This window comes from Mya arenaria, chromosome 10 (assembly GCF_026914265.1).
Source record: "Mya arenaria isolate MELC-2E11 chromosome 10, ASM2691426v1".
Classification (NCBI taxonomy): Eukaryota; Metazoa; Mollusca; class Bivalvia; order Myida; family Myidae; genus Mya; species Mya arenaria.
In genome coordinates this window covers 72591861-72613120 of record NC_069131.1, presented here as the reverse complement: position 1 = coordinate 72613120, position 21260 = coordinate 72591861, and the positions used below count along the sequence as shown (strand labels likewise).

Genomic DNA, 21260 nt, shown 5'->3' with positions numbered 1-21260 from the left:
GAAAAAAGGTTCCGAAAATCCTATTTAGTCATTGTTTCGCCGCCATCTTGCATATCAGACTCCAAAACCTCACTTAAACCGTCGCAAATTCGGAATACCTGCACCCCCCGATTAGATTTATCATGACCGAACTTATGATGAACGAGAATGCGTGCGCACGTCCGTGTGTATGTGTGTGTTTGTGCGTCGCATAGGTGGCATTCACGATCGGGGGGAGATTTGTTTCATTCTGTTATGTACATAGAATAAAACTGCCATATATGGTACGTATGGTATGTAAATGATATTGTCATTCAATTATAGGCTACGGATCTTTTTAAAATTTGAAACAGAAAACATGTCCTCCGTTGTTTGTTACAACGAGGTATTGTCTTACAATAAAAATGAAATAAATCCTAATTTTGGTGAATACGAACGAAAGGTCAATGATCGCTATATAGCTAAGAGTTTCAAAACTTCCTTCATTATGTTTCAAATTTGAAAATATTACCCGGTGTAAAAGTAAGATGTTTAACTGTTTTGACGATGTTATATGGTTTTTATATCACTGTTTTCTGATTAGTTTTTGTGTCATCTTGTTTTGGGTAAGTTCATTCTACAAAATTCAATTTCTTTACCAAAATGTCCATATAAAGGCATGGGTCACAGAAGCAGGAAGAGAAGAAACAGATATGAGGCAAGGAGACAATATTTATTTTCATTTGCCGTCAAGAATTATAAAAATCAGATGGGGGGTTTATACCGGAAATACAAGCTATTAAAACACATGAAAAACACATGAAAACGTATCTTTCTACGTCTGAAATGCCAAATAAGAATGCATGGAAACAAATAACCGACCGCGCAATTCTTAGTCAATATGTTACTTGGTGGACTTTTCGGACCCAAGATGATCCTGATTTCGACCGCTTCCCTAAAGGGGCTGCACTCCGAATGATGAAATAGAGAAAAAAGAAAATAGTCGAAAACTGACATAAACTTGGTTTCGATGTGTACAATGCATTGAAACTTACTATTAAACTGAAGTACTACTACATATTCTTGAATGAGTTCATTGTGTAGGTAAATCCAATAGATTGATAACATATTCTTCAAACACTACACTTACTTTTTAAAGCTGAAATTTTCGTCCAACACTGTGGACATCATCAGAGCAACCATAAGTGAGTACCATGTGAAAAACTCTAAACATTTGTCAGACTCGTTGAGTACAGTGATGATTGAAGACAACGAAGTGTTTGCCTCACATGACGTGGTGTCACTTTTCACCAACACCCCCATCGACAAGGCCCTATCAGTCATAAGAGACCGCCTAGAGAAAGACAAGACCCTAAAAAAGAGAACCAAGCTGAGTGTGGATGACATCATGAATCTAACAGACTTTATTTTGACTACAACATACTTTCAGTTCAGAGGTGACATATACCAACAAAAGTTTGGCACCGCTATGGGAAGTCCAGTATCTCCGATAGTGGCTAACCTGTATATGAAGTTTTTGGAAAGAGAAGCCATTGCAACTGCTCCGGTGACATGTAAACCAACCTTGTGGAAACGCTACGTAGATGACATATTAGAGAAGATTCAGAGAGGACAACTACAGAACCTCACTGACCACCTCAACACTGTAGACGTTACCAATAACATCAAGTTCACCCACGAAGAAGAAAGCAACGGGGCCATTCCATTCTTGGATACTCTCATCACCAGGAAGGAAGATGGTAGTATCAAACTGCTAGTATATAGAAAGAAAACCCACACGGACCAATACCTGAATTTTTCATCCCACCACCCATTACAGCACAAGCTGAGCGTGGTCAGAACTCTATTAGACAGGTGCTACAACCTCGTCACCGAAACTGAAGATAGAGATAAAGAGGAAGAACATGTAAAACAAGCTTTAGGCCAGTGTGGGTACCCTGATTGGACAATAAAGAGGGTTAAGACCGAGATTTTGAAAAGAAAAAATGAAAACAAGGACAAGAAAAAAGTGAAACATACAGATAGAGACAATAAATCTAAAGGGATGGTGGTTATTCCGTATGTGAAAGGGCTATCTGAAGCAGTGAGCCGGGTGTTTAATAAACATCGAGTCGCCACGGCCATGCGCCCACATCAGACACTACGCAACATCTTAGTGCACCCCAAGGACAAACAGGAAACAACAGAGAAAGCAGAAGTAATTTACAAAATACCTTGTAAAAATTGTGATAAAGTCTACGTGGGAGAATCGGGGCGAAAATTTGGAATAAGACTGAATGAACACAAAAAAGATTGTGAAACAAACTCAAATAAGGCATTTACTAGATCAACTAGAAAACAATCAGAATCGACAATAGAAAAAAAGTGCAATCACAGATCACCAGAACATAAATAATCATGAAATAGACTGGGAGGGGGCACGCGTAATAGAGAGAGAATCAGACTGGAGAGTGCGAAAAACGAAGGAGGCTATCTGCATCAAAACTGAGGGGGCAGTTATGAACCGGGACGAGGGGGCCTTCCTTTCTGGGATTTACAACCCACTTTTCGCCGGATTACGGAAATTCGGCGGGAAGTCCCGAGTGTCAGAGCTGCGAGGGAGCGATAGTCAGGCCAGTTGCTCTGATGATGTCCACAGTGTTGGACGAAAATTTCAGCTTTAAAAAGTAAGTGTAGTGTTTGAAGAATATGTTATCAATCTACTACTACATAGTTTACAATTAATTTTGTATTGTTCCATTAGAAAAGATAACTAGGTATGTATACCTAGTAGAATTAATTCCTTATATGTGATTGGCTAGTCGATGTTATCACGTGATATTACGAAGTTAGGTATATAGCTTAAATATTCCATTGGTTGGAGTAAGCTTTCGTAGATTCGTAGCACAGTGGATACAACGCAGCCGCAATTTTGGCGACACCGGTTCGAACCCGGTCTCCGAATCATTTTTTTTTTACATTTCGTTTCTCTGTATTATCATTTTTCGCCTTGCTATTTGACCAACAGTGAAATTAATACAGAGTTGCAATGTACTTCATACATTAAATTATGCAGATATATGGATTCAGGTATTTATCCCTACTTTCAACTTGTAGTAGGTTTTAAGCTTGCCTATTGTCCATAAACAGTTAAGGTATCACATCCCTAATGAAAACCTCCACTTGAAACTCTTCAAGTTTAATGCTGTAGCCTATGTTATGGAGAACACGAATAGAAATATTATTTGAGGGGTTTTGCATTTAAATCGTAAATCGTCGACGTTCCAATTTTACGCGGTCAAAACAGTATGCTAAAATTGAAATACCATATGGCTATTTCCGTGCAGCATGATTATATTTGTTGGTGATGTAATCAATAATGAACTATTTCTGAAAGCAAATATATTTCTTGTTTCTTTGATACCAAATTATTACCAAAATGTTGAAAAATAAATTAAGTAAAGGATTGTTCTTGTCTCTCGGGTAATGTCGTTTTTATCGACAATCCTGAAATGGGGGGTAGGGTAATTCAAATTTAAATACAATTGTTATTTGACGGTAAATTTCTTTTAAATTTTGTTTTTGAATTCAGGAAATGATACACATTGAGAAATTATCAAGCTGATCATAGTCTACCTTAAATGCTGTCTTAAATTATTGTGTAACTTAAGTTTCGTTTTCGATTTAGTACCAGTATCTTAAAGGCAAAATTGTGTGCTCAACTATTTGCACTTCTCTTAAAAATAATAAGAGACCTCTTCAAATCAATTGACGACTGTTTCAAGTCACAGAGAGAGCTATGGCACATGAATTCGAAATTGTTTGGGAGGCATGCCCTGGAACACTCCTAGCCGGGCCTGCGCATACACGCCCCTGACTAATGCATTATTATCATTTGTTATAACTTTCGTTGAATACTAAATACTATGTCTTTAGCAAGACATCAGGTGGATGTGATGAAAAACGGCTGTTACCATTTGTAAATGTATATACTCTTAGAAATTTCCAAACTGTATTACCAGGGGCCAAATTCAGAACTTGACGTTAGAGGGGGCGTTACGTAAGTTTTTAACCTCCGCCCCTCCCTCCGAACCGAAATTTATTTGGTTTAAAGTGTTGGAAGGGGGGATGGGAGTGCCCTCGTTAGAAAATGTTCACAATTTCTAGTCCGAAATGGTGCATTTTGGGCGTATTTTATTACTTGTTTGTCCATTACTGACGTTAACCCCTGACGATTAAGGTTAGGGAGGGGTGGGGAGCCGGATGCCCCCCCCCTTGACCCGCCAATGATTGTACTCCAAGATTAAGTAATCAATAACACATAAAAGTCCATTTAAACAGGGTTTAACGATTGTATGGAAAGCAAACACAAATCATATAGCATGAAAGGCAATATTTTTATAGCTTATGTTTTATATTTTAAGAAAAATAATTACCATTCCCATTATCAAACGTATCTTGCTGGACGTCCCCACAGTAGCCTTGTGTAATCATGACAACTCTTAGCAACCGTTTACTGAATTTCTCGTAAAAATCCTTCGGAGAGTATTCCTTCTTCTTAACAATGTAATCCATGTTGGAGTTGAATTGAGTTGAGTTGAGTTAAGTTGAGTTATCTCGGAATTATTTTCTAGAGGCGCAATATTGATTTCGATACGATTTAAACGTGAAAAGGAGCTTCGTTTACACGCCTTCCTAAATGCAAACGGTCAGACATCATTTAACAAGTGTATCGTGTATAATTTAAGATAATCTTAAAAAGCGACACATGCCCCGTGTCCTGACATTGGACAACCAATTCACTTTGACTCATGATGTGTCCAAAACCATCATATACACCTTCAGTCCGCCAGTACTAACAGCACAATGGAAAATAGAGGGAAACTCCCTAATAAATGATTCATAAATAAACCAATATATTCATTTGTTCACCATGTCGCCGATTTTCTTCCTCTCACAAACGAAATTTGAAGACACTGATTGCAACGTTATATTAAAGCTGCACTCTTACAGATAGACCATTTTAACAACTTTTTATTTTTTGTCTTGGAAAGAGCAAATTTTTGTGTAAATATCTGCAAACCAATGTTATAAGATTACTGATAAAAAAATCAGATCGTAGATTTTCATACTTCCGTCTAAAATTAATGTTAAATGGCATGAACCTTTACTAACGGTTTAAGAAAAATGCATAAAACATCATTAACTTAATTAAAAAAAAATCTGAGATCTAATTTTTTGTCAGCAGTCTTATATAACTGGTTACCAAGAATTTCGCAAAAATTGGCTCGTTCCAAGACAAGAAATAAAAAAGTTGTCAAATCGTTCAATCCATGAGAGTGCAGTTTTAATATATAATAACAATGTCATTGCATACCCTTGTAATTGTCGCCAAAAGGTGTTCTGATTTATGTATATAAACCATCTGCTACATGTAAGTTTATACCAGGTTTCTCCTAATTGCAACCTTGATAAATTAAACTTGCCTTAAGAATAAATGAAATGCAAGTACCATAGCGACAGTTGTGTTTTAAGGTACGCTCTCACAGATTCACCGTTTTGATAACTTTTTTTATATTTTGTCAGGGAATGAGCCAATTTTTGCGTATATGTCTGAAAAACAGTGATATAAGACTGCTGACATAAGTTCAGCTTGCAGTTTTTCATATTTACGTTCAAAGTTGATGTTTAAAGGGGCTGTATTGATGTGTACAATGAATTGAAACTAACTAACTGAAGTACCACATACAGTCGAAACTCGATGGCTCGATATTCTAGGGACCGGCCAATATACTTCGAGCCTCGAGAATATCGAGTCAAGCGGGATTGCTTATAGAATGTTATTTTTTTATTTGTTACAATAAGTCTTGTTTATCTCGTTTGTTATTGACTACGCTATCTCCACAAGAAAACAGTATCTATTGGACATAGTTATTTGTAGTTTACAATATTTTTTTCGCATTTTTTAATATTTTTTCCGTTAAACAAATACTAGGTATGTACACCTAGTAGAATACATTCTTCTGCGTGATGGCTAGTCGATGATATCACGTGAGATTACAAAGTTAGGTATATTGCTTTAATATTCCAAGCGATTAGGGTAAGCCTTCATAGCACAGTGGATACAACATTGGACTGCAATTAAGGCGACACCGCGTCGAATCTGGTCATTGATTTTTACATTTCGGTATTTTTTTTACAATTATGATATCAAAGAGTAAAACATTTAATAAATAATTGTTCTGAGATTCGTTACAGAAAAATCCTTCTTGGTGCAAATCTGGTGTATAGTCCCTTTAATGGCTAAAGGGTTAGAGTTAACATGTGATTTGCACGTTTTTATTTTATCTTGATGTTTCTGTTTTCTTTAATCATTTTATATAATTATTTGTTTATAAATGTGGTTTTTATCAAACATATTTTATAGTTTTATTTTACAATAATGTAACGGTCCGCTTGTAGGCGGCGGATGTGCGTAGCGGTCCGCTGTAGGCGGCGGATCAGCGTTCATAGTGTAATGGTCCGCTGTAGGCGGCGGATCTGCGTTCTTTATAACATTCGCTTATAAACGGAAGTACGTTCATAACGGTTGTTAACTTGGTGTTAATATGCAAATTAGCAAAGACCGGGCTCTGTGAGAATAGAGAAGTAAGTGTGTATATAGACCAGTGGGCCCCTTCAGGTTCGAGCATGATTTCTCTGAATCTGTAACAGTTGGTGTTTGTTTGAAGTCGCACGTTACGATAATACTGCTGGCTGGTACATTTTGATCACGTGACCCTCCATGGTACAACATTGAAATCCATTTCAAACTTTTCCACGCGACGTCAATGACAGATGTACACGTATATATTTAATGTTGTTCTGTAGGCTTCGTGCAAATATTTCCTAACAGGGTTTTGACAACATGCAGTGAGATCAGGTCTAACACTTTTCATCCTATTTTGTTCACATCAGGTAAGATGTGTCTGTCATACACAATTACTTCGATTTATCTTCACGCCGATATGCATTGTGGAACGGCCACAAAAAGTGATAAATCGATAAGCGTTTGATTTTGACACATGGTAAGGTTTGTTTTCTTTGTGGGTATTTTATGCTGATTTATTTATGTGATTTTTTTGTGAGCGATCATGCAACTTTCAGTGAGAATCGTGCTATTATACAAAAGAGGAGACACATTTCCATCATAGTCGTACATTGGACAGGATCAAGCTATTCAAAACTCTTCGATTTTAATAAATATATCACCATAAAATACACAAAATGATAAAAAAATAACCGTGTGTCAAAATCAAACGCTTATCACTTTATCACTTTTTTGAGATATATCCGGTATCCGTTCCCCACAGTGCATGTGAAACAATCGGAACATCTCGCATCTACTTAGCGTAATGATAATTGAGTAAATCGCCGGCGGCCTCATCACATGTTCGTATACCTTGAAACCTATCATTCGGAACTCCTCGGTCATTTTGATCGAAAACAACATCGGATTTATTTGGACGGTTTCCAAAAGCGGTACATTTAAGACCGCTGCATGGAGATCGCGTAGTAATTTTATTTAGCAGTTAAACTTTATGACTTAACTCTTGGGAATCTTAATTATGTTTGCAAATGTAATAGTCCGCTTAAATCATGCTTTTAATATATATTAAAGTAACTTACATTTCATATTTCTGTCATCATTTCATGTGGCTCCTAGCTTTACATATCTGTAGCTTTACATGTTCTTTAGTATTAGTTTCGTGTTCGATGATATTATTATGTCCCTTGCATGTTCTTATAAAATTATAAGATAATACATACAAAATATATATTTATTGTTAAAACTTATGAATCATTTTATATTCATTATAATTATATTGTTTTGACAATGTTTATTTGTATGTATACTTAATACCCTATTAAATTGCAATCTGGGAGTAGAGCTAGTGAAGGGTCCCGAACCCTTGTGACACAATCTCACTCCAAAAAGGACCAAAAAGAGGTTAAAAATCTTGCTCTGGGATTAGTCATTACAGGTTGATATTGAATTTAAAGGGGGGTTGTAGAGAATAAATTAAAACCTTAAAAGAGTTATATCTAGTCTAGTTAGCCTTTTCCTAGAGATTAAAACATACACTTCCGTCCACACCTCAAGCCCGAAGAGCCCCGGTTACACAATAAAACGCTTCACTGGCAAACAATTTTAACTTAGATCAATAAATACAATTCTTAAACACTACATTTAATTAATGATGTAATACAAAAAAAAATACGAACTACTTTAACTGAAGTACCGGCATACATCCGAGGTTGATTTCGATAAAATTGGCCGAGGAGTTCCGAATGGAAGCCTATGTACGAGGTCTATCCCGAATATTGCCGGAGATGGCCGAGGAGTTCCGAATGGAAGCCTGTGTTCGAGGTCTATCCCGAATATTGCCGGAGATGGCCGAGTTGTTACGATTGCATGAGTAAGATACATTTATTTACAAGAAATACATTAGAGTTATTTGTATGTTTATTTGAAACAAACGCACAGATAAAACACAATTCATATATAAGATGCAGTTAAAGCTGCACTCTCACCGATTGAACGTTTTGACAACTTTTTTATTTTTTGTCTTGGAACGAGCCAATTTTTGCGAAAATCCATGGAAACCAGTTATATTAGACTGTCGGCAAAAAATAAGATCGCAGGTTTTTATAATTAAAAATTGATATGTTATGCATTTTTCTTAAACCGTTCAGTTTAAGCCATAAAACATTAATTTTCGAACAGAAATATGAAAGTATGCACTCTGATCTGTTGTCAACAATCTTATAACATTGGTAAGCAGATATTTTCGCAAACATTTTCTCTTTCTAAGACAAAAAATAAAAAGTTGTAAAATGGTAAATCTGTGAGAGTGCAGCTATAAAAGATATAAACGTTTTTTTCAACGTCAAATCCATGTGTCTTTTATAATAAAATGTATTCCCTTTCAAGAATATATAAGGCCAAAAACAAAAATACCTGTGTTTCCGGTAACCCGACCGAACCTATTTTTTCCTCGCCGACCCTAATCTTTTTTTAGACATAAAAGTAAAAAAAATTATATATTTTTAAATTCTTTCGTAAAAAAAATATATTTCTTTAAATATATCGTTATTATTTTCGTTGTTTATCTTTCAATGTCCCCGGAGAATGTACTTTCATTCCTGATTATGGATTACCGAGACGGAAAAACAAAATGGCAGATGGCGGCGAACCCTGTCCGAAATCTTAAAATTGGCAAACGTATGTTTACGGTCAAAACAGGTGGTTGATCACCAGAGACATATTTTGCTGTCTTTTTAATGGAAATATTTGTTCGCGGTGTTATTTATCCATATCCATGTCCAAATTAAAACTTACTTTTTTACGATAAGGCTTTGCGTATATCATGCAAGCTTCTTACGATTAGGCTTTGCGAATTCATGCAGACTAACTGCCAGGTTCCAATACACATTTCATTAATCGTTATATTAATTTATCCGCAATTATCAATGGTTATTTATTTCGCCTTATTTAAGTCCCATCAACTGAAATCCAAACAATAACCTGTGAAACACATTTATTGGAATGTGTCGGCTGCAGATCAAACGGTACAATTTGTGACGTCAGAGCACGAGCGGTATCAATTTGTGACGTCACAAACACGAGCGGTGATAAGATCAAAAGCGCGTGGCTATGGTTTGTATCTAATTCGGTCAGTCGGATACCGTATCACTATGATCCCATTTGATTGCCAGGATTTCGCCTAGGCTGGTACAAAAATACCATACGATCAAAAAAATAACAATCAATAATCGTCGTCTGGGAATCTTAAAACAATGAAACTCACTATAAATATGAATGAATCTTTGATTGCAGTAATGAACGAAAATAAGATAAATCCATAACCACGTTTACTTGTTGTTTTATTAACCTACCTCCACTTGAAGGCCTAGTTTAAGGAGCTCACAGTTGACAAGGAAATCGGCGATTTTCCTCAAGCAAATTAAAAATTTAGTTGATAATTGACTGTTTGGCTAAAACATTATCAAAGATTTTTTGAAATTGAAGTGCTGGATTTTTCCTAAAAACCGATCACGACTTATAAACGAGTATTGTAAACAAAAAAGCACCAGATTTCATGGGAAACATTGGCGGGGAAATACGGTAGTCGAAGTTAAGGAAATGATTTCAGACATTAAACAATGCTGTTTTATCAGACTTTTGGTAAATTAGGAAACGCGAAGATAAAACATAATTGATCTGATGCAACAGAAATTTGCATGATATGGAAAGTGTAAAAAAAAATCCCGACCTACCGACCCTATTTTTTTCGCCATGTTACCGGAAACACAGGTATTTTTTTGGCCTAACTGTTTATTATTTCCTTTAGTGTAACTCCCTTTTATTCTTTTAATAATTTCAAATAGCATTTTATTAATTAATATAGCAATACCACCCCGCGTTTTGATAACGTCCAAGAAAAAAAGCGGTACCATTTTGTTTGTTAAAAGTCGCATCTTTTTTAAATTTGTACAGAACAATATTCAAGAAAAGCTCTACATAGGAAGTGGAAAAACACGCATCAATATCCCTTTTATTTAAAAACATATTTCAAAAGATGCACCGAAAAAATGTGAAATGTCCCATCATTTTTATCGAATTTCAAACGAATTTCTTGGGCAACTATTAAGGTTGGGGGGGGGGGAGGTAGGATCGCGATGGGCCTTGTAGAATTTCGTAAAAGTTACAAAAATGTTCAATTTTATTTGTTTTAATCAGTCTGCACAGTTAAAACTCGGTATTCTTTTCTCCTTTTCATAAGTCACACATCACAGCAGCGAATTCTGAAAAGAGAAGAAAACACTTCTTTGATCATCAACATACAAACTCTACTGTGAGCTGGCGTTACAGACTAGGTACTTCACTAAAGAAAGCATGCAAATTAATATTATATTTGATAAGAAAATACAGTTAAGTAAGCATGAAAAACATGCATATCTTTAATGAGTTATGATTTTTTTTACATGATTAAAAAAAAAACTTCTGAAGGAAGTCGCCGACATTTCACATTAGACCCCCCAAAAATAAAAATAAATAATAATAGAGATTTGATAGAGATGGAGATTGAAAAAAGACTCATGTATGTTCATGATCCCGGCGTCTGAGGTTACACACCACTCAGGGTCATAGTTGGCAGAAACGGTCTCAGTGTGTTTACCGTGGAAATTTCTGTTATCCCCCCTCCCTCCCCCTCCCTCCCCTCATCCCTCCCGACAGCATGCCAACACACACACCTTCCCCCTTGAAGGTAAAAAAGGAGGGACAGTCGAGGTTGGGATTTGAGAGGAAACATGTTTGGTTATACATTGATACATTGTATACTTGTTATGTTGCTACGTAATGCGTTCAACTCAATAACGACCCCCCCCCCCATCCATTGAAGACCTTTTCCACCCCGTCCCAAATTTTAAACAACGGGGATAAAAAGCCGTTTTAAAGTTTTAACCACGCTTTCCGCCAAAGTGGTAACTAGTATTACTAGTGTTTCTTAGCGTTCAAAGACATGAGCTGATATGTGCTCAGTTTGGAAAGTTCTGGCTAAAAGGGCAATGGGGAAACGCTTTTGGACATACAAACATGTATATATTCTTAGTATGTATATAATTTTATCCCAAAAATATATGACCGTCTCTGGCCGATACTGTTATCTACGCTCAGCGATAGAGAGTGAATTTATGACGGCGTGTGCCCAGTAAACTTTATGCCTGTGACGATGCATGTCCAGGACAGTTCGTACCATCAATGGAGATATTGCCGTCCCCATCAATATCGACCTTTTGCAGCATTTCGTCGATTTCGCTGTCGTCTATTTTCTCCCCGGCCATGTTTAAAACTTCCCGGATTTCGTCACGGCTGATTGTACCACTGTGGATTTAGATTACCAATAATTAAAATGAAATATTGTAAATAAAAAGAATAAAAAAATAACGGTTATCGTAAAGGAATAATTCATCGGCCATATTTATAAATGTACGGACCTTTCCTTGTAAAGGCAAAACAATTGCCAAGATAATAGCCTTCTGCCACCTTTCCATTATACTCTAAAGATAGCTTTGAGCCCCGTGTCCCTTTTGAACTTCCCCTTCCCTTGTCCTTATGATCCCACGAACAAATAAAACAAAAACTCACTCGCATGCACGTTGGAGCGTTAACTGAACAGTGCGGGTATCCCGAGCCCCTCTGCGCCCGTCCCCTACTCCTATACCATTCAATCCCACCACACACGTGCCATCACAACTCTGCCCCACTCCCTACTCCTATACCATCATATCCCCTTCCCTACACACCTGTTGTCTCCCCCTCTGCACCCATACCCTACTCCTATACCATCCCTACCCTTCCCCACCCACCTGTTATCTCTCCCTCTGCACCCATACCCTACTAATATACAATCCCATCCTCTACCCATACACACCTGTTATTTCTCTCTCTGCACCCAACCCCTACTCATATACTATCCCACCTCCTACACCCACAGACCTGTTATCTCCCCCTCTGCACCCATCCCCCAATCCTATACCATCTCAACCCCTACATCCACACACCGGTTATCTCCCCCTCTGCACCCATCCCCTACTCCTATACCATCTCACACCCACACCCACACACTTGTTATCTCCCCCTCTGCACCCAACCATTACTCCTATACCATCTCACCCCTACCCCCACACACTTGTTATCTCCCCCTCTGCACCCAACCATTACTCCTATACCATCTCACACCCACACCCACACACTTGTTATCTCCCCCTCTGAACCCAACCATTACTCCTATACCATCTCACACCCACACCCACACACTTGTTATCTCCCCCTCTGCACCCAACCATTACTCCTATACCATCTCACACCCACACCCACACACTTGTTATCTCCCCCTCTGCACCCAACCATTACTCCTATACCATCTCACACCCTACCCCCACATACCCGTTATCTCCCCCTCTGCACCTATCCCTTACCCCTATTCCACCCCATCCCCTCATCCCACACACCTGTTATCCCCTCCCTCTGCACCCATCCCCTACTCCTATACCATCCCATATCATCCCCCACACACCTGTTATTTTCCCCTCTGCACCCATCCCCTATGCCTATACCTTCTCAACCCCTACACCCACAAACCTGTTATCTCCCCCTCTTCACCGATCCCCTACTCCTATACCATCTCAACCCCTACACCCTCACACCTGTTATTTCCCCCTCTGCACCCATCTCATATTCCTATACCATCTCAACCCCTACACACACACACACCTGTTATCTCCCCCTCTGCACCCATCTCCTACTCCCATACCATCCCGTCCCCTACCCCACACACCTGTTATATCCCGCTCTGCACCCATCCCCTACTCCTATACCAGTCCGATTCCTATCCCACACACCTGTTACCTCCCCCTTTGCACCCATCGCCTACTCCTATACCATCCCCTCCCCTACCACACACACCTGTTATCTCTCCCTCTGCACCCATCCCCTACTCCTATACCATCCCATATCATCCCCCACACACCTGTTATCTCTCCCTCTGCACCCATCCCCTATGTCTATACCTTCTCAACCCCTGCACCCACAAACCTGTTATCTCCCCATCTTTACCGATCCCCTACTCCTATACCATCTCAACCCCTACACCCACACACCTGTTATTTCCCCCTCTGCACACATCTCCTTCTCCCATATCATATCACCCCCTAACACACACACCTGTTATATCCCCCTCTGCACCCATCTCCTATTCCTATACCATCTCAACCCCTACACCCACACACCTGTTATCCCCCCCTCTGCACCCATCTCCTTCTCCCATACCATCCCGTCCCCTACCCCACACACCTGTTATATCCCGCTCTGCACCCATCCCCTACTCCTATACCAGTCCGATCCCTATCCCACACACCTGTTACCTCCCCCTCTGCACGCATCGCCTACTCCTATACCACCCCCTCCCCTACCCAACACACCTGTTATCTCTCCCTCTGCACCCATCCCCTACTCCTATACCATCCCATATCACCCCCTACCCCTACACACCTGTTATCTCCCCCTCTGCACACATCCCATTCTCCTATACCATCTCACCCCTACCCCCACACACTTGTTATCTCCCCCTCTGCACCCAACCATTACTCCTATACCATCTCACACCCTACCCCCACATACCCGTTATCTCCCCCTCTGCACCTATCCCTTACCCCTATTCCACCCCATCCCCTCATCCCACACACCTGTTATCCCCTCCCTCTGCACCCATCCCCTACTCCTATACCATCCCATATCACCCCCCACACACCTGTTATCTCCCCCTTTGCACCCATCCCCTACTCCTAATCCATATCACCCCATACCTCCACACACCTGTTATCCCCCCCTCTGCACACATCCCCTACCCCTATACCTCCCCATCCCCTAACCCCACACACTTGTTATCTCCCCCTCTGCACCCATCTCCTACCCCTATACCATCTCAACCCCTTTCCCACACACCTGTTATCTCCCCCTCTGAACCCATCCCCTACCCCTATACTATCTCAAACCCTTTCACACATACCTGTTATCTCCCCCTCTGAATCCATCCCCTACTCCTATATCATCTCACCTCTACCCCAACACAACATCTTTTACCTCCCCCTCTGCACCCATCCCCTACCCCTATATAATCTCATCCCCTAGCCCACACAACACCTGTAACCTCCCCCTCTGCACCCATCCCCTACCCCTATATAATCGCATCCCCTTTCCCCACACACCTGTTATCCTTATCAAAGACCTTGAAGGCGGTTTTCATCTCTTCCACTTGTGCGTCGATGTCCGCCTTCTGGTCCGAAAACAACTTTTTGAACTCTGACTTGTTCACATACCCCTCCTCTGTGAAAATTATGGAAGGTTATGATGACAGTAATTTATTTGTTAAAAATGCACTCTTTTCCCAAATAAGATGTACCACAGTAGATACAATTGTTTTAATGTATCGAAAAGGGTGAATTATTATCGAAAACAATGGTTCTTATGAAGGATGCCGTGTAAAGTTAAAGGAACGCCGCAGAAAGCAGTTTTTCTTCCTAATAATGAGACGATAGTTGATCACTGTAAATGTAATAAGACCCACCAGCTATTTAAAAGTTTTGCGTTTTCAGCTATTAAATACACGGCTACAATCTTGTTATCAGTAAATAATATTTAACTTAAGGCATTATTCAGTAAGTAGTTAAAGGTTTATCACTCAAAATGAATGTGTGTTATGCACCAGTCAATTGTAACCACGCCCCCCCCCCCTCGGGGGTATACCGGGGATATCCGGGGAAACGGGTCGTGTTTTTACCTTTCAGGTGGCCCCGCAGTGCCGGTCAATGCGGTGTTTTGGTTTTCTCTTTTAATATAGCGGGCATTACCTAGGGTCCCTGGGATGTGGGGACATTTGGCGAGGATTTTACCATCTGTACGTCTCCGCAAGGCGCAAGGCGGGGATTTTAGCCGGGGTTGGCTGGACCGAAAGTCCAAGTCCCCGCTTTTCCGAGTCTGGTAGGGCCGTGGATACAATTGACTGGTGCATTATACATGTGAACGTATTGATTTTAAATACGAGTATCAGTTTAAAGCTGCCCTCTCACAGATTTACCGTTTTGACGACTTTTGTATTGTTTGTCTTGGAATGAGCCATTTTTTGCGTGAATATATGCAAACTAATGATATTTATTAAATTGCTGACAAAAGATCAAATCGCAGATTTTCATATTTCCGTTCGAAAATTAATGTTTTATGGCTAAAAGCGTTACTAACGGTTTAAGAAAAATGCATAAAACATCAAGTTTTGAACTGAAATATGAAAATCTGCGATCTGTTGGTTTTTGTCAGCAGTCTTATATCACTGTTTTTCATGCATTTTCGCATAAATTGGCTCATTCCGAGACAAAAAAGTTGTCAAAGCGTTCAGTCTGTGAGAGTGCAACTTCAAGGAAGCGATACTGTAACTTCGATGCTTATAAAACGAAAAATTTCGCGTAAAATATGGTAATAAACTCCAAAACTAATAATTTAATATCCGTTTTATCTTCCTGAATATATAAATACGAGTAAAATATTGCAAAGTATTCATTTTACACAGGTCTATATCATCCTGAATTGTGTTTGGAAGGTAAGTTTTTTTCATTAGGAAGTAATTTATGTTGCTGTCAAAAAAATGTTTTTTTAAAACGAAAAAGATCTGACAAAACTTATTTTTCACGACACTTTTCTTTAATTTATTATGTTTTGATAACTAAAACATATCAAGATTTATTATTTGATTGTTGTCTAAAATGTGGTATAAATTGCTAGATTACCTTTATATGGTAACATTAAAAAAATGTATTGCGTCCTTGTTGTAGCTAATTCATCGTTGGCATTAGCGGCTTTAGAGGGGGGAGGGCGCACCCGGCGCGCGCACCCTCTAAAATCGTCAAAGGTAACTTTTTATTCATTATCGGAGAGAAAAAACGACATGCTCAAAATGTACCTTTTTGACTACAAATTATTACAATGGTCTTGTAGCAGTAACCCCAAACCTACATGCAAATAGTTTATGCAATATATATTCGGTTCTTAGGGAGGGGCGCATGTCAAAAGGATGCGCCCCTAAGTTATGCCCCATCTAACGTCAACTCCTGGAACCGCCCCTGATTAGGATATTGCCGAAGATCGGAATAGGTTTAAATATATGCCCATTTAATCTTATTTATTCCCATTAAATCTGAATTATAATAGGAAATTTGAATTATGTCTGGGTAATCAGATCTTATCTTAGGAAAACGGTACTTTTCCAAGAAAATCGTTACAAATTCTTACTTATCCAAGGAAATCGTTACTTATCCCAGGAAATCGTTACTTATCCAAGAAAATCGTTACTTATCCCAGGAAATCGTTACTAAACCCAGGTTACAAATCGTAACTTATCTCTGGAAATCGTTACTTATCCAAGGGAATCGTAGCTTATCCAAAGAAAATATCCCAGGTAATCGTTACTCATCCCAGGAAATCGTTACTTATCCCAGAAAATCGTAACTTATCCCTGGAAATCGTTACTTATCCATGGAAATCGTTACTTATTCTAGGAAATCGTTACTTATCCCAGGTAATCGTAACTTACCCCAGAAAATCGTAACTTATCCCATGAAATCGTTACTTATCCCAGAAAATCGTTACTTATCCCAGAAAATCGTAACTTACTCGGTAAATCGTTACTTAACCAAGGAAATCGTAACTTATCCCTGGAAATTCTAACTTATTCCTGGAAATTGTAACTTATTCAAGAAAATCGTAACTTATCCCTGGAAAATGAAACTTATTCCAGAGAATCATAAGTTTTTCGTATCTTTCATGGTAAATCCAAACTATCCCCAGTATACGATACTCTCTTGACTGTGGGTGAGCAATGCGTACCCCACATCTAATACACTATTTGTGATTTACATACGTGAGGGGTTGCAATCGGCGATCATCTGCGCAGCCTCATCCTGTGTCGGGTTCATACCAAGGAGGCGGGCGGCCTTCGTGAGCTCGATGACGGATATCCGGCCGTCATTGTTCAGGTCGATCTTTTCAAATATCTGTTCTATCTCTGTGTGAGATAATAAAGTGTTGGACGTACAGATGAAGGAGAATTGTTTGTTTTAGTGCAATATCGCAATATCCTTCACCGAGTGAGCATCGAGAATTATATTTCATGAGTGGCATAGCTACGAGCGAAATATAAATACGGGGTGAACAATGTTAAGATCTTATAATGATTTTAACATTTTTTTTTTCTAATTATGATATGCCTTAAAAGGATTTTAAATGTAAGTTTATTGTAATTTTTCAAATAAGCGCGGCAAAAATAAATGCGAACGTAAATGACGTCTTTGGAACTGTGTCGCAGCCCCGTGTGTGTTGACGTTTGAGTTGAAAGTGAATAGAGCGGGCCTTAATGTCAAAAGAGAGAAAAACATCAAATTGTTGTTTCATTGTTTAAAAATTGATATATCATTTTTATTTTACTGATAAACCTCTATAAATCACCGAATGTTTGTTAGCCTTTCACACAGTTTTGTTACAATATGTCAACCCAAATTAAAAATATTCAGTAGCAAATGTTTTCTATTAGACCAATACCATGAGTTGTTCATATATACCAAGTTTGGGTACAATTTATCAACCAAAACTAAAGCTATTAAGTTTTAACAGTTTTTTATTAGACCAATCCCATAAATGGTCTTCAAAAACTTTTGCTATATACCAAGTTTAATTCCAATATATCAACCCAAACGAAAGCTATTAAGTTTTCAACCATTTTCTATTGGATCAATCCCATGGATTTTTTACATAAACTCTTCATATATACCAACTTTGGTTATAATATGTCAACCAAAACTAAAGATACAAGTTTCAAATGTTTTTTTTGTTTTGTTTTGTTTTCAATTTGACTAACTGTGACCTTGACCTTGACCCTATGGGCCCAAAACCAAATCTCGTGCAATATTCACATATTACGAAGTTTCGATAGGCTATTTTCCTGGTATATTCGGTAGAGTTAGGTAGAGTTTAGAGAATGGTCCGGAATAAAATAGACGGTTGGTTCCAAAGACGGTCTCCTAGTAGACAATGGTGGATTACTTATCAAAAAAGATTTATGAGATAAAAAAACATTAACATTTTAATAACAAAGAATTGCTAACTACAGCTCCCGCTTGATTTAAAAATCGGCATCGCGTTCGAAAAGAAACTGAAATTTGAAAAAAGTTGAGCGAATGTTACAGTAGACGCAAGACCCCGTTTAACAATAAATATGCATACTCTTGAAATATTAATACAACTATAACAGAGGAATACCAGAATTAAAAAGAAATGTCACAAGGAGTTCATTTAACACTAAATGAATCATTTTGAGCCAGTCCAGTTACCACTGAATAACTACAAAATGTTATCTCTTTATCAAAGAACTATGTTTTTCAACATTTAGTACCAACCAGTTCATCGTTTGTCATTTTATGGATATACCAAAGTTAATCAAATGATACAACTAAGTATAAAATAATCAATATACCTGATTTTTGCTTCTTTGTTTTTGAATTCTTGGTCGTTCCTGAGTTTCCTTTCGCCTTTGACATTTTCAGGTTTTGTTGTGTTACAAATCTCCTCGAGTAGCGTAACACACCGTACAAGAACGCTTGATTCTTATATCGTTCTCAATATTAGTACGTCCGTTATGTATTATAACGTGTTTTATTATAAGTAGTATTTGTGTGCTCGTGAATTAGCAACGTTCGAACCGTTTCTGTTAAAAAGAGCATAAAATCATGTCCAATATACTTGGCCTTTTGTTGACACTTTCTTATAAATAATTGTATTTTTAATATCTGTTTTCTAAAGAATTAATGCATTTCATTTTTAATCGCGACATCTATTATTGAAACATTTAATCAAACATTCAACGTACACCTTTATTCCCCATCACAAAGGCCTTTCAAAATGTATAATTTTCATATTTATAATCCATATTCATTTACCTAAACATGATTAGTATGCAAACTAGATAAATATCACCGATCATTGCTCATTACGGATTATATTCTATCAATCAAGATTTGCGTGATGAATAATAGTCTGAATAAAGAATCATGTTTCCACTGTCGGGAGGTTAAACGTTTTTTGTATATGGCGTCAGAAGTTCGTTAATCCTGTCTGAAGTTTACAAAACGCTAAAGCGGGTACAGGGTTGCGCGGGGGGAAGGGGCACGATGACAAAGCCCCCCCCCCATCCAATTTTCCGTCGTGACAATGTCATAGAAAGAATTTGCATAAATACACCATTTTAGACTTACATAAACCTAATTGTTACCTTTTCTTTCTCCCTTTCTCCTATCGTCACTTGAATACACTTGACGAACAAAACATTTACGAGCAACTTAAGATGGATTAAAGCTATTAAAGTACATGGTCATTGAAGTGGCGATGTTACCAATCGTCCTAACAATCATTATGTTTCCAATCGTCCTAACAATCATTATGTTTCAAATCGTCCTAACAATCATTATGTTTCCAATCGTCCTAACAATCATTATGTTTCCAATCGTCGTAACAATCATTATGTTTCAAATCGTCCTAACAATCATTATGTTTCCACTCGTCCTTACAATCATTATGTTTCAAATCGTCCTAACAATCATTACTTTCAAATTATTAGGACAATGAATGGGGACACATGAAATGATTATTGTTGACATTAACTAACTGAAAATAACTATAAATGCTGCGTGTCAACATTTAAAAGTGAACAGTTAGTTGTAGGACGTAAGACTCTGTTTAATAAACATACATGTAGAAACCTCGCTAGTACTTACTAAAACTTACTGGACAAAATAGATTTTTAGGCTGAACTTTTATGGGAATGGTCTAGTATCAAGTATGTCTAAAAATAGATCATTTCGATAAAAGCCTGAAAATGGAAAAAAAAAAAAACCTTTTCCCATCATTGTTGAATGAGTGGATTTTGGCCCATTTTGTCTTTGTTATATAATATATATGTATATTAAAACTACCATCAAATGCAACGACCATAATTTTAGAATGCCATTGTTCTGCTAGCTGAAGGGCCAAAACTCTGTACTTACAATGTGCAGCTGCAAACAAACACCCAGGTGCATAACTAATTAACCCCGACTACATTACACTAAGGTTTCATGAATCTAGGTCAAATAATATTGGAGTTTTGAATTACACAAGTTCGAAAATTCCAATGGTTGGTAATTCATGATCAACGGCCCTTTTAGATGAAGTGGGAAAAAATCCATGTGCACAACTTTATCATCTCAACAACATTCAAATCAGATTTCATAACTATACGTCAAATAGTTTTGAGTTCTGAAAGACACAAGTACGCATAATATTTATGGACGGGATCACGGACGAACGAACGCACGGGCTGACAATGACATGTATATCTCACCCCCAAATGAAGTGGGGCATATAACTACAGGTATGTTCAATACATTGTTATAGGTGAGATTGGCGGCCTATAAAGATTGCCAACTGACATGATTTTCCAATTCTACTGTCGGCTTAGATTAAACAAGTGTACCTAAAGGACAGGACATGGTCCGATGCTATGTGACAGCTCAATAAAACAATAACTGCAGTTGTTTAATCAGGTCTCGATAACACGAAGTAACGTCAATGACGAAGAATGCCTGTTTTAGGTTACAACAAAATTACTTTGATCAAT

At 38.1% G+C, this 21260-nt stretch overlaps 1 protein-coding gene across 1 annotated transcript; it reads right to left on the bottom strand.

Moving 5' to 3' along the window:
• Positions 1-8491: 8491 nt before the first annotated feature.
• LOC128206463 (uncharacterized) lies at positions 8492-19541 on the bottom strand. Its single transcript, XM_052908894.1, has 5 exons — positions 19083-19541; positions 17475-17618; positions 14773-14890; positions 11760-11887; positions 8492-10806 (listed from the first exon to the last, which is right to left on the bottom strand). Exons 1-5 carry the CDS (start codon positions 19144-19146, stop codon positions 10778-10780), a joined length of 483 nt encoding a protein of 160 aa, XP_052764854.1. The 5' UTR covers positions 19147-19541; the 3' UTR covers positions 8492-10777.
• Between the last annotated feature and the right edge of the window lie 1719 nt (positions 19542-21260).